Source organism: Heterodontus francisci, chromosome 4 (genome assembly GCF_036365525.1).
Source record: "Heterodontus francisci isolate sHetFra1 chromosome 4, sHetFra1.hap1, whole genome shotgun sequence".
Lineage (NCBI taxonomy): Eukaryota > Metazoa > Chordata > Chondrichthyes > Heterodontiformes > Heterodontidae > Heterodontus > Heterodontus francisci.
Genome location: NC_090374.1, coordinates 42,993,424 through 43,006,560, shown reverse-complemented (window position 1 = coordinate 43,006,560; position 13,137 = coordinate 42,993,424). Strand labels below are relative to the sequence as shown.

The window sequence follows — 13,137 nt, the reverse complement described above, 5'->3', positions numbered from 1 at the left end:
ATCACCTGGATCAAAGTGTCTATAAATCCTTACTGATGGCAACTTCATTCTTTGTTTTAAAAAAAAAATCAGGCCGCCATTTCAAGACAAATTCTAAAAATATGGGAGCATGTATCTAATTTTCTGAACATAATTAAATGCCTCAGTTTATCTGATACCCTACCTGCTTGAACTCCGAGATCGCCTAGTTATGCTGTTTCTTCCTGGTGGAGTGCAGGACTTCTTTTCTTTCTTCTTCCCATAATCCCCATCTTTGTTTTCTTCTTTCCCTTTACTGTCACTTTCAGTCGTCTTCTCCCTATTAGTGTGTAAGTAATTTGTAAATCACAGAGAACAAGTTCATATTTAAGCAAGCCACAAGATAATGTCGACACCTCTGCCAAAGGTACAAATTTTAACATATTTATTTACTGCCAGTTTTGCTCAACTTTGTGTTTAAGTCATATTAATTTTGTCGAAAGATTTAGCCTCAAGATTTACAATATACAAGAATATTTTGCTTTAATCTATAGTCAACCTTAGTTTTTAACTGAAACCATTAAAATAATTAACTCTTTGATTAAGAAAAACAAGTAAATTCTATTTACAGCTGAGATAAGAGTTTAATATAAGATCCAATTTTCTGCAAGTGTAGAATGACCTTGGCTACATTTGCCTAAAAAGACTTGCACATAGCACCTCATCAGGTTGTTGAAGCATGTCAATGCATTTCACACAATTACATTTCACACAAATGCTGAAGCATTAAATTGAACTCTTCAGTCTTGAAAGGAGGAAAATGAGAGAGGAACTTATATAGTAGATAAGATATCAAGTGAATGGAAAAGATTAACTGGAATATTATTTTGACTTCTAGCACAATTGCAGGACAAGAGGAGATAGGTACAAACTGGCAAAATACAACTGCAGGATTAATACACAAGAACACAAGAAATAGGAGCAGGAGTAGACCATATGGCCCATCGAGCCTGCTCTGCCATTCAAAACGATCATGGCTGATCTTAGGCTTCAACTCCACTTTCCCACCCGCTCACCATATCCCTCGATTCCGAGAGACCTCAAATCTGTCTATCCCAGCCTTAAATGTATTCAATGATACAGCATCCACAACCTTCTGGTGTAGAGAATTCCAAAGATTCATAACCTTCCGAGTGAAGTAATTTCTCCTCATTTCAGTCCTAAATGATCTGCTCCTTATCCTGAGACAGTGCCCTCGGGTTTTAGATACCTCGACCAGCGGAAACAATCTCTCAGCGTCTACACTACCCAGCCTCTTCAGAATCTTGTATGTTTCAATGAGATCATATCCCATTCATCTAAACTCCGGAGAAATATAGGCCCAATTTACACAACCTCTCAATACTAGCAAGCAGTTCTCCCAGGCAGGCTGGTGGAGACAAATATTTTGGAATCATTCATGAGCTAGATTCTGTGATGCAGAGACTGTAGGTTTCTGTGGGATGATAAGCAAGCTGGATCAAATGAGTTATATTAGGGCTAATTTAATTACAAAAATGCAGGTAGAGGGGATATTTGATGGAAGTTTTTAAATTGTGAAGGGATTAGATTCTGTCCAGTGTACAGGTTACTTGAGACGGGTAGAAATGGGGGACTAGGCGGCATGGTTATAAAATAGGTAAGCAGAGTCAGGTTAGATGTTAGGAAGTATTTTTTTTCCACAGAAGAGTCATTGTCTCCTGGATAGTGATGAGTATGGATTATTTGTAGGCCCTCAAAAGGCATCTGGACAATTTCAAGTTATAATAGGTAGTTTGTGGACTGACTGAAAATATAGGGGACTAATGAGTTACCAGTTTCTTGGAGATTGCTTAATTGCTTTAGGGGATCACAGAAACATTTTCCTACATTGGGCTAAGGCATCTTCTGTTTTTCTGCCTCTTCCAGATGATTTGGTCGGGTGCTGGTCAATGGCCTTGGGACAGGCTTGATGGATCAGAGGTCTTTTCCCATTTGTTTTCATATGTTTGAACTAATTTTCATGATCTTCTGAATGGTTGAACATTAGATTCATGGGACCAAAGGATTCTAAGAAAGAGTGGGCGAGCTGGCTGCATAGCCTTCTTTAATTATACCTATCTTTGTACTTTTGAGATGCAGAGACCAGGAAGGTCCTGAGTGATTAATTATTATAAAATATACAGTATCTATATAAAAAGTATTAAATTATCACTGTCAGGACTCTAGTCTACACACATACAGTACAGTACTGTATTTTAAGTAATTTAATATTTTTTATATAAATACTGTATATTTTATAATAATTAATCACTCAGGACCTTCCTGGTCTCTGCATCTCAGCTGCTCACTGGATAAACTTGCAGCAAGTATTTCAACCTGTACAGCAGGAGTCTAGGTAATGTATAATGATATTTTCTGAGCCTTCGGGCAATTGCTGTGCTTATTTTAAGCAATACAGATACTGGTACAGTGTGGCACAACCTGTCTGAGCACATCTTTCTGGGTTTCTGTTCAACTCTTGACCAAACAATCACTGACTTTGTGGCTCCAATCTTCATCTTTTCAAACAACCTTTCAAGGCCAATTAATACTGTGTGTCCCCGACCCGGCCCCGGCCCGACCCGAGCATGAAAGCCGGACCCGGAAGAGCGACCCGACCTGAACCAGACACAAGTCGTTGGGTCCTGTCGGGTTCGGGTCGGGTAGCAGGCCTTTACTGCCCCGATCTCTCATAACCAGCTTCTCTTACGTCTCTCATAGGGCCAGCAGCAAAGGAGCAAGAGGCCAAACAAAGACAACAGATTCCTGAGCAGTCAGATGAAGATAACACCTCACAGCCTGCAATATCTCATCTCTCCTGCATATCCTCCACCAGTGCAGATACTCGGTGGGACCTCACACGTTATGAGAGAGGGTGGCACAGGGTGAAGCGTACCTCCCTCACATCAGAGCTGGAGGATCCGGGAGAGGCAGAGGCAGCTGTGGTCAGTCACCCTCAGAGGATGCAGGACAGGGCAGCAGGGTAGAGATGTAGTGCCTCCAGAATCATAAAACAGACGGCTCTACTAGAGAACCAGAGTGAGATGTGTGTCCACATGTCGGAGTTACCTGAGGCACTGTGGAGTCATGGGATGAGAATGGAGGAGTCCATTTTTTTATTTTTATTTAGAGATACAGCACTGAAACAGGCCCTTCGGCCCACCGAGTCTGTGCCGACCAACAACCACCCATTTATACTAACCCTACAGTAATCCCATATTCCCTACCATCTACCTATACTAGGGGCAATTTATAATGGCCAATTTACCTATCACCTACAAGTCTTTGGCGGTGGGAGGAAACCGGAGCACCCAGAGGAAACCCACGCAGACACAGGGAGAACTTGCAAACTCCACACAGACAGTACCCAGAATTGAACCCGGGTCCCTGGAGCTGTGAGGCTGCGGTGCTAACCACTGCGCCGCCCATAATTCATTTCATGTTCTCCACAATGCCTCAGTGCTTTGAGCGCATGAGCTCCTCCACTGAGAGAGTGGCCAATCTCATGGACAGCCATATGTGGCAGCACTTAGAGTGGATGCAGGAACAGTGCACTGACATCCACGGAATGCATGCTGCAGTCTGTAGCACTGGCCAGTCGAGGTGCAAATGACACAACAAAGCATGGAGCGGATGTCAGTTGCACCCCAGCTGGTGGTTCCTTCCAGCAATCAAGGGCGCCATTAAAGGACTGAGGAGACGACAGATGGTGATGAGGGGGCTACCCCTCACAGGGCTCCGTCATCATCATTCGCTCCTATGACCCCTCCAACTGGCGAAGCATCTGTGGAGTCATGTCCTGTGATAGAGGCTACCCCCCGGCACCTCCACATCGAGGTCAGCCACTACAGGCATCTCACTCCCTGTCAAGAAAACACTAAATGCCAAATGAGAAATATTAATTCATCAGTTGGAAACTTAGACTTTTACTGATGAAAGTGCTACAGTTAACTTCTAAAAAAAGACTGGCAGCGAAGATAGCAACCACAATTTGCATCTGGAACACCTTTGCACATTCCAAGGCCCAACCGGATTCAGAAATCTGAGAAGCCCTGGACCTAGAACAATGGCTTGCTCTAAGTAATTAAATTACCTGGGATTGCTTCATTAGCACGGCAGTCAAGGCAATTCCGACACACTGACTTTGAAAGAGTCTGTGGAACCAATTCTGAACCTTGTATCTCATTAGAAGGTTCCAGAGAATACCCTGAAGCAATGTGACTATCTGTTCATCTCTGAAAAAATTAGGAGCTTTGTTACACAAAAAAGAGACTAGCATTAACTGAGACTGCAGCAGCAGAAAAGGCTGTTTGCCTCCCTTTCTCTCTCCAGAAAACATCAAGCTTGAAAACTGTCTGCGACTGTGGACCCTCCAAGCCTACAGACTGCTACAGCCAGAGACCAAGGGAAGAGAGCCACCTACAAGTCTGCCTCCAAGAAAACCCTGAGCAAAGCGGACCAGGCACAAAGTGCATTTTGACCAGCCAAAGACTACAAGAATACAACTCCAGCCGGAAGATCACCGAATCATCCAACCCCAGATTGTGTATTTAACTTTTTCTTATTCTGGACTTTAATCCAACCAAAAAACCTACTTTCCACTCTGTAATCTATTTGTGTGTGTGTGATCCTCGTGTGAATGTGTGCGTGAAGGTGTAGCATATTTTATATTATGTTTCGATTGAGTTTAGCTTGTTGAGTATAATAAACTTACCTCTTCCTTGTTTATACTGAAGGAAACCTGTTTGATTAGTTCTTTCATGATCACACTAAAGGTAAAAGGTAAAACGCTCACTGAGGGGGTAAGCACAAACACTGTTTAATAAAGGATTAAACCCTGTTAGTCAAAAAAGAGAAAGGGCAAGAGGGGCGACTGTGACCCCCTCCTAAGCTGGTTGTCACGTTCCCAGACAGGCAGTAGCTAGCAGTCTGCCTCCACCTCATCCTCAGCCACAGAGGCAGAAGCTTGTAGGAGTGGCTGTGAATGCAGGTCACCACATCAGCAATATCACTTTGTTGGTCACTTCGGTGTTTCTGATGTAAATAATAGTGAAATGTTAAGCAATAAAGCACCGGGAACGTTGTTGCAGTAACTTGTGTGTTTCCATTTTATGTTGGCGAAATGCAGGAAAATGGGAAGTGAGCATTGGACTGTGCTGTAAGATTGTGTATGATGGAGAGTCTGAAGCCTTGCTGCCTCTCTTTCCTTACCCCTTCGACCCCATTGCCCAAGGATCTGGCTCTGCTCTAGCAGATGCTGCTCCTCATCACTGGTCAGAGCAAGCTCAGAGAAGCTTGATCCCATTTCCTCTAATGTCCTTCCTTTGGCAATGGCATGTGGAGTCTTCCTGAACCTCCTTCCACCATCTTGAACCTGAGACCTGTTAGCAGAAGGAGCCATCCCCCACCTCCTTCCCCAATCCCAGCAGCCCCAAAATGCCCTGGTCAAGAGTGCAGAGATATGAAAGGTAATTCTTCTCACTGAGCACAACTGGCTGCCTGTGAATGAGGGCCTTCTGAGCCTTCCCTGTTCAAAGCTGTCTCTTACTTCTGCGTTGGCGTTCCAACTCGCTCCCCACTGACTCCTCCTCCCTGTTGTGGTTCTGACGGTACATTGAACCCACAACTTGGAAAGAAAATCAAAAACTGGTCCTGAACAAGCTGACAAAAAGCTCGTTAACAGGCTTAAGTGGCCATTTGCACAGAGTTGGCAGGTTGGCTCTTCTGGCTCCCGCCACTATCTTTTAAACTCAGGGCATGCTGGTTTCACGTCGGGAAACTGGAATGCCGACTCAAGGGGTGGATTTAAATAACCAACCTCCCCTTTTCCCACCCTCACCAAAGAATAAAAATCCCACCCTTACTGTCAAGACATACAGACAAAGACCATTTGGATCTAGTACCAGAGGGTGATGCTACTTTGATCAATAAAATCACTTAGGTGCACTGCTTGAAAACATTAAAAAAATACTTGGTACAATTAACATTTGAGAACTGCTAATCCAGGGTGGGTAACTGTTTGGGTAGGCAGTATATCAGGAGTGCCCCACCAAATACTGGTGCTTCTGCATGTCCTTGTGGCAGTCATTTATATGGAGCAGAAATACTTCTGATATTGTTGGAGGCTCTCTTTTGGATGCTGGGCTAGTAAGATCAGGAACAATTCAGGTCTTGCAGCATAATTATAGAGGCAAATAACAGCAAAACCCCATGGTTTTGGGAGAGGGAGAGTATCTCAATTTTAAGCAGGTAATGGGTCAAGGATTTTATTTGGACACCTTTTGATGAATATTGGTTACATTTTTAATTTAATTAAAGTGCGGCACAAGCGGAGAATTGTGTATTGGTAGTCTTCATTTTTGTTTAAAGGTTCGGTCCCTGTGAATGAAGTTGTGCTGCTTTGATATAGCTGGAATGGTAGCAGAACCCTAAGCAGCAGTCCAGACACCTATGCAGTCGGCCTTGCCATTGTGCCAAATAAGAGGCGGAACACATGTAGCAGAGTATTGGACTAACTTGTGAGTCTTCTTGTTTCATTCCAGGTGGTATGGAGCAGTTCTACAGTTAAGGGATGGAGGGCTTCCTATTTTGCAGTAAGGACACAGTTGCCAATGGCTTTGGAGAAGCCCAAACAAATGACTTCAGAAGTTGTCAAGGAGAGTAACACCCTCCAAAGAAGCCGTGACACAAAAGTGGAAGGTTGGCATAGTACTAAAAATGGCCTTCATCATTAAGTATAAAGTACTAACAGCTTTCTGCAACAGGTGGTGTAGTGGTAATGTTACTGGACAAGTAATCCAGAAGCCTGAGGTAATGCCTGAGGGACACAGGTTCAAATCCCATCACGACAGCTGGTGGAATTTAAGTTTAATTTTTAAAAATCTAGAATTAAAAACTAGTCTCAGTAATGGTGCCATGAAACTATCATCGATTGTCATTAAAAACCCATCTGGTTCACTAATGTCCTTTAGGGAAGGAAATCTGCCGTCCTTACCTGGTCTAGCTACATGTGACCAGACACACAGCAATGTGGTTGACTCTTAACTGCCCTCTGAAACGGCCTAGCAAGCCACTCAGATGTAAGGGCAATTAGGAATGGACAACAATCCCACGAAAGAATAAAAACAAAGTAAAACCATTTTAATTTAATAAAAGTAAAAATAAAGACAATGCCAGCCTTTTTAAAGACAGACAGCATCAACATTGCAGCTCAGGTAGGTGCAGCACCAGTTTTGTTTTGGAAGCAATTTACTTATGAACTGCTAGAGTGGGAAATATAAGTACACAGGCCTATAATACTCATCATCACGCGATTCACACTGGTGCACCATCTTCAGGCTAAGTCAGATGGAACCACTTGAAAAACCGTACAAGAAGTTCAGCTGTAATGCTATTCAAGTGCAAGACAGAAGCAAAGCAACAGCACCTATTAACATGCTCAATGAGGTGTTCTTGCCAACAGACTATGGATAGGACACATTTGTCAGATGCTGTTTGGGCACCAAATCAGGAGTATCAAATTGAAGTCATAGTCCAGGAAAGAAAAAGTTGGAATTCTAAGTCATTAAATTTAAAACCATAATGGAAGTTTACCTTGATGGGGAACAACTCTGCGATCGGCATTTGTCTTTTGATTGTGAACGCTTTTTGTGAGGACTCTTGGAATCACACCTGTCCTTATGCCTCGAGGGAGATCTGTGTTGCGATCTACTCCTGGAGCATCTGAAGAATAAAGCCGGAAATAAAGGTTTTTTTGGTGACAGCACAATTAAAAAGAGGTTCAAAACTAAAGTACATGCAGCATTTTTGAAAAACAGAAAATATTAGTTAACTAGTCTTATAACCACTTTGAAGTAAAACGAAACACCATTTTTCTTTTAAAGTGCTGTAGTGTAGGCTGAAAATCCCAGTTTAAAAAAAATCTGTTTATGATGAAACAACCGAGTACAGTAATTGTCAGCATTCCAGTCATTAAATAGAATGCTACAGAAAGAACAACACCCTCCCTACCAGCTCCCTCACATTGAGCAATATGGGCATGGTATATCACAATGTCCAGTTACCTTGAGTCCATATCCAAAATATGGTATTTTAGTGTCGACTAAGTGATACTGACTAGGGAATTAATATTTCAGCTGTCACAACAAACCTCAGTGCTTCTAGTGTGAAAGAGGAAATATCAGCCAAATTCAGGCTTCCAACTGCCATCAGTAACCACTGCTGGAAAATGCATACTTAGATTTGGGTAACAATAAGATTGGGATTGGCTGTAATGTCCACCCTACAGTGGAACACTCTGCTCACACTCACTGTTTAGACTCAGGTGACGAATGGGCACTAAGGTGAGATACTGCATCTTATACCCCTGTATGAATTAGCATATTCATGAAAGAAAATCAAAGGAGACTGTCAAACATTATATCCTGAGCGCCAGGGCCTGATTCAGAATGAAGTTCAGATTGAATAAATGGGGTGGCCCAGTTTACACTACAGACTCTCAGCAAGAACAGATCAATAAACATGATGATACTTTTTCTCTTTACATTAGGATAAAACAGCCAATGGATGACATTAATTGAATTTGATGAGCAGAAAAGGAGGACCGGGCTTAAAAATGAAGAGAAAAAGCTGCAAATCAAGTAAAATCATAAGAAATAGGAGCAGGAGTAAGTCAATCGGTCCCTCGAGCCTGCTCCGCCGTTCAATAAGATCACTGATGACCTGATTGTGGCCTTAAGCATTCAACAATAACTTGCTTTTATATAGCACCTTTAATGTGGTAAAATATCCCAAAGTGCTTCACAGGAGCATTATCAGACAAAATTTGACACCGAGAGCCACATAAGGAGATATTAGGACAGGTGGTCAAAGAGGTCGTTTTTAAAGGCGCACCTTTAAGGAGGAGAGGGAGGGAGACGGAGAGGTTTCCAGAGCTTGTGCCCTACATCGCCAAAGGCATGGCCACCAATGGTGGGAGTATGAAAGGGGATGTGCAAGAGGCCAGGACTGGAGGAGTATAGAGATCTTGGAGAGTTGTAGAGCTGTACCTTTGGTACAGTCAAATCTAGAGGTAACAGATGAGGGTGTCAGCAGTTGATATGCTATGATGAGGCGGAGACAGGTGATGTTACAGAGGTATAAGTAGGTGAGCTTGTTGATGGTGGGGTTGGAAGCTCATCTCAGAATCAGCCTGCATACATGTTCCTGTGTGAGATCTTTCCTATCTCAGGGTCAGCAGCATGCATACATATCCCTGCATGAGACCTTTCTTAGCACTCATAATTTGCTGCAGTTTGATGGTATGAAAAGATAGACAATGTGAGAAAGAGTTCTGCTATACTAGTACAGCAGAGTTTCAGTATTTCAGACTGAGATTGAGGTATGCCGTTGCAGCAATATATGGGTGCTGTAATTGTTATCTGACAGTGCCTTTCCCGTCATGATCACTAGATGAAGAGTGAAAAAACAGACCACCTTTTAATGTCACAAATAAACAAAATTGTCTACAGCACTGCCAAAATTTTAGAGAGGAACCTGTTGCCCATTGGTGGAAAAAAAAGACTAGTAAATTTTGCACAGACATGGTCAGTCTGCCCAATACACAATGCTCCTCCCGATAAAGGATTGTTGGATCTGCACTCCCATTGCGAAGGGCTCCAAAAATATTTACCCGTAGAAATTTGAACAATCCTAAAAAAAGAACTGACAGGTGTGAAAATCATATAAACTGTCACAAAATCTGGACTCCAATCATATCAATAAATCAGACCCTTTTTCCAAAGCACGCGAATTTAAATGTTACAACTGCACTGTTTAGGATTAAATTATTTTAATGTTTACGTTCTTAAATTAGCTTGTAATCTGGCTAATGCTAAGTAGATATTTTTGGCATGCTGTGAACTTTGCTCAAACACTAAATGGTTTTATTTATTAGCGCTAAGTGTTTCAGCATGTTTTGCACACTGCAAATTTACCAAAATATTTAAGTGATTTAAGATCCAAGCAGTAAGTTCCCGGCAAATTAAAAACGGAAGCAGTATTATACACGAGAAATGCATATATGGCTTTGGTTGAAATGTGACAAGGGCTTTAATTTCCTAAGGTCACAAGTCAATACATAAATGTAGGCATGGTCTCAGACTGATACTGACTAAGATTGTATCAAGTTCAAGGATTTGAATGAAAATCCATTATTACACTCAGTGAAAATCTTTAGAACTGTTGTAACAAGTTTTCCAGGACAGAATAGACACACATTGCAACAATGCCAATTTCTAGTAGGCGTTTAAAAAAAAAAAATTTCCTCTGAAAATTCCGTCTGCCAAAGGACATGTTCAAAATGACCAAATCTGGTGAAAACCTAAGTTTTCTAATTACTTAAGTTGTTGTATTTAACATTTACTGGGTCATGCTTCTTCAATGATCAAACTCCATTCATGCCTCTGCCAATGTTAAAATTTCAGCAACAATGGGCTGGATTTTACCGTAGGCGGACAGGACTTAGCCACCAACGTGGCGAACCCGCTTCTGCCTAGCCCGGGGATCCGACCCACATTAAACGGGTCCCCGGGCTTTAATTGTCCCGAGGCGGGACCTCCACCCGCTTAAGGGAGGAGGTCCCGCCTCAGTGAGCTGCCGCCACTGCTGCCCAGCTGATGCCATGGAGCCAGGAGACCAGTTAAGTTGGGCCGGCCTCGCTGGCGGGGGGGGGGGGGGGGGAATGGCTGGTGATCGGTCGTGGCGGTGAGGCAAGGGTAGTCGTTTGGGGGAGGGGAGGCATCTTGGGTCCCGGGGGTGGGTTGGGAGGCGGTCCTCAACATAGAAAATAGCAGTAGGAGTAGGCCTTTCGGGCCTGCCCTGCCATTCAAAAATGATCATGGCTGATCGTCTAATTCAGTACCCTGTTCCCGCTTTCTCCCCATATCCCTTGGTCCCTTTGGCATTAAAAAATATATCTATCTCCTTCTTGAATATATTTAATGACAGCCTCCACTGCCTTCTGCGGTAGAGAATTCCACAGGTTCACCACTCTCTGAGTGAAGAAATTTCTCTTCATCTCGGTTCTAAATGGCATACCCCATATCCTGAGACTGTGACCCCTGGTTCTGGACTCCCCAGCCATAGGGAACATCCTCCCTGCAGCTAGCCTGTCTAGTCCTGTTAGAATTTTATAGATTTCTATAATCAGCCTAGTAAATCTTCTTTGCACCCCTCCATAGCAAGAACATCCTTCCTCAGATAAGGAGACTAAAACTGCACATGTGGTCTCACCAAGGCTCTGTATAACTGCAGTACGACAGCCTTGCTCCTGTACTCAAATCCTCTTGCAATGAAGGCCAACATACCATTCGCCTTCATAACTGCTTGCTACACCTGAATGCTTGCTTTCAGCAACTGGTGTACAATGACACCCAGGTCTCATTGCACCTCCCCTTTTCCCAATCTATCACCATTCAGATAATAATCTGCCCTTCTGTTTTTACAATCAAAGTGGATAACCTCACATTTATCCACATTATACCTCATCTGCTATGCATTTGCCCACTCACCCAACTTGTCCAAATCACATTGGAGCTTCTTTGCATACTCCTCACAGCTCACATTCCCACCCCCCCCCCCACAGCTTTGTGTCGTCTGCAAACTTGGAAATGTTACATTTAGTTCCCTCACCCAAGTCATTAATATATATTGTGAATAGCTGGGGCCCAAGCACTGATCCCTGCGGTATCCCACTAGTCACTGCCTGCCACCCAGAAAAAGACCGGTTTATTCATACTCTCTGTTTCCTGTCTGTCAACCAATTCTCAATCCAAGCCAGTATATTACCCCCAATCCCATGTGCTTTAATTTTGCCCACTAACCTCTTATGTGGGACCTTATCAAAAGCCTTATGGGCGGCACAATGGTGCAGTGGTTAGCACCGCAGCCTCACAGCTCCAGGGACCCGGGTTTGATTCTGGGTACTGCCTGTGCGGAGTTTGCAAGTTCTCCCTGTGTCTGCGTGGGTTTTCGCCGGGTGCTCCGGTTTCCTCCCACATCCAAAGACTTGCAGGTGATAGGTAAATTGGCCGTTGTAAATTGCCCCTAGTGTAGGGAGGTGACAGGGAATATGGGATTACTGTAGGGTTAGTATAAATGGGTGGTTGTTGGTCGGCACAGACTCGGTGGGCCGAAAGGCCTGTTTCAGTGCTGTATCTCTAAATAAATAAAATAAAATCCAAATACACCACATCCACTGGTTCTCCCTTATCTATTTTACTAGTTACATCCTCAAAAAACTCCAGTAGATTTGTTAACCATGACTTCCCTTTCAAAAACCCATGTGACTTTTCCCAATCCCATTTATGCTTTCTAGGTATTCTGCTATCACATCCTTTATAATAGATTCTAGCATTTTCCCCACCACTGATGTAAGGCTAACTGGTCTGTAGTTCCCTATTTTTTCTCTCCCTCCATTTTTTAATAGTGGGGTTACATTTGCCACCCTCCAATCTGTAGGAACTGCTCCAGAGCATTATGCAAGACGACCCCCAATGCATCCACTATTTCCAGGGCCACTTCCTTTAGTATTCTGGGATGTAGATTATCAGGCCCAAGGGATTTTTCAGCCTTTAACCCCATTAATTTCCCTAACACTATATTTTTTTACTAATACCGATACCCTGTGCCCAACTGCCATGGAACCCCCCGGCGAGCGGAAGGGTCGGTGGCTATCACTGGGTGGCCTTTCATTTCCCCAGCATGCCCGCTTGCCACGGGTAAAATACCTGTGGAAGCGGTCGAGGGCCATTAAGTGACCACTTAAGGGCCTTGATTGGCCTCGGGTGGGCCATTTCACTCCCCCCTCCCCCACCCGACCGCCGTAAAGTTGGCCGGAGGCGGAAGCGGGACGACACCCAATGTGTCACACAGCCGCACAACAATGAGTCCTTAGAAATTTCCTCCCACTTATCAACCAGAGGAAGGAGGGAAAAACAGACATGCAATGTCTGGTCATAATAGCAGTATGGCTGAGTTCAGGAATTAAGGAGAAATGGGATAATGAACTCTTTCCACTGATACTTCACTAAGCTATCACCTAACATTTCATTCGGACCTTCAAATATAATGTGTCCATTT

The 13,137-nt window shown here is 43.4% G+C and overlaps 1 protein-coding gene across 3 annotated transcripts in view; it reads right to left on the bottom strand.

Moving 5' to 3' along the window:
• srek1 (splicing regulatory glutamine/lysine-rich protein 1) overlaps positions 1–13,137 on the bottom strand; it is an 83,954-nt gene that overhangs the window by 25,997 nt on the left and 44,820 nt on the right. For all 3 annotated transcript variants that reach the window (XM_068029429.1, XM_068029430.1, XM_068029431.1), the window contains exons 8-9: positions 7,612–7,740; positions 164–298 (exon numbers count right to left, since the gene is read on the bottom strand). In XM_068029429.1, coding sequence (XP_067885530.1) covers positions 164–298; positions 7,612–7,740 — 264 coding nt within the window. The remainder of the gene's footprint in view (positions 1–163; positions 299–7,611; positions 7,741–13,137) is intronic.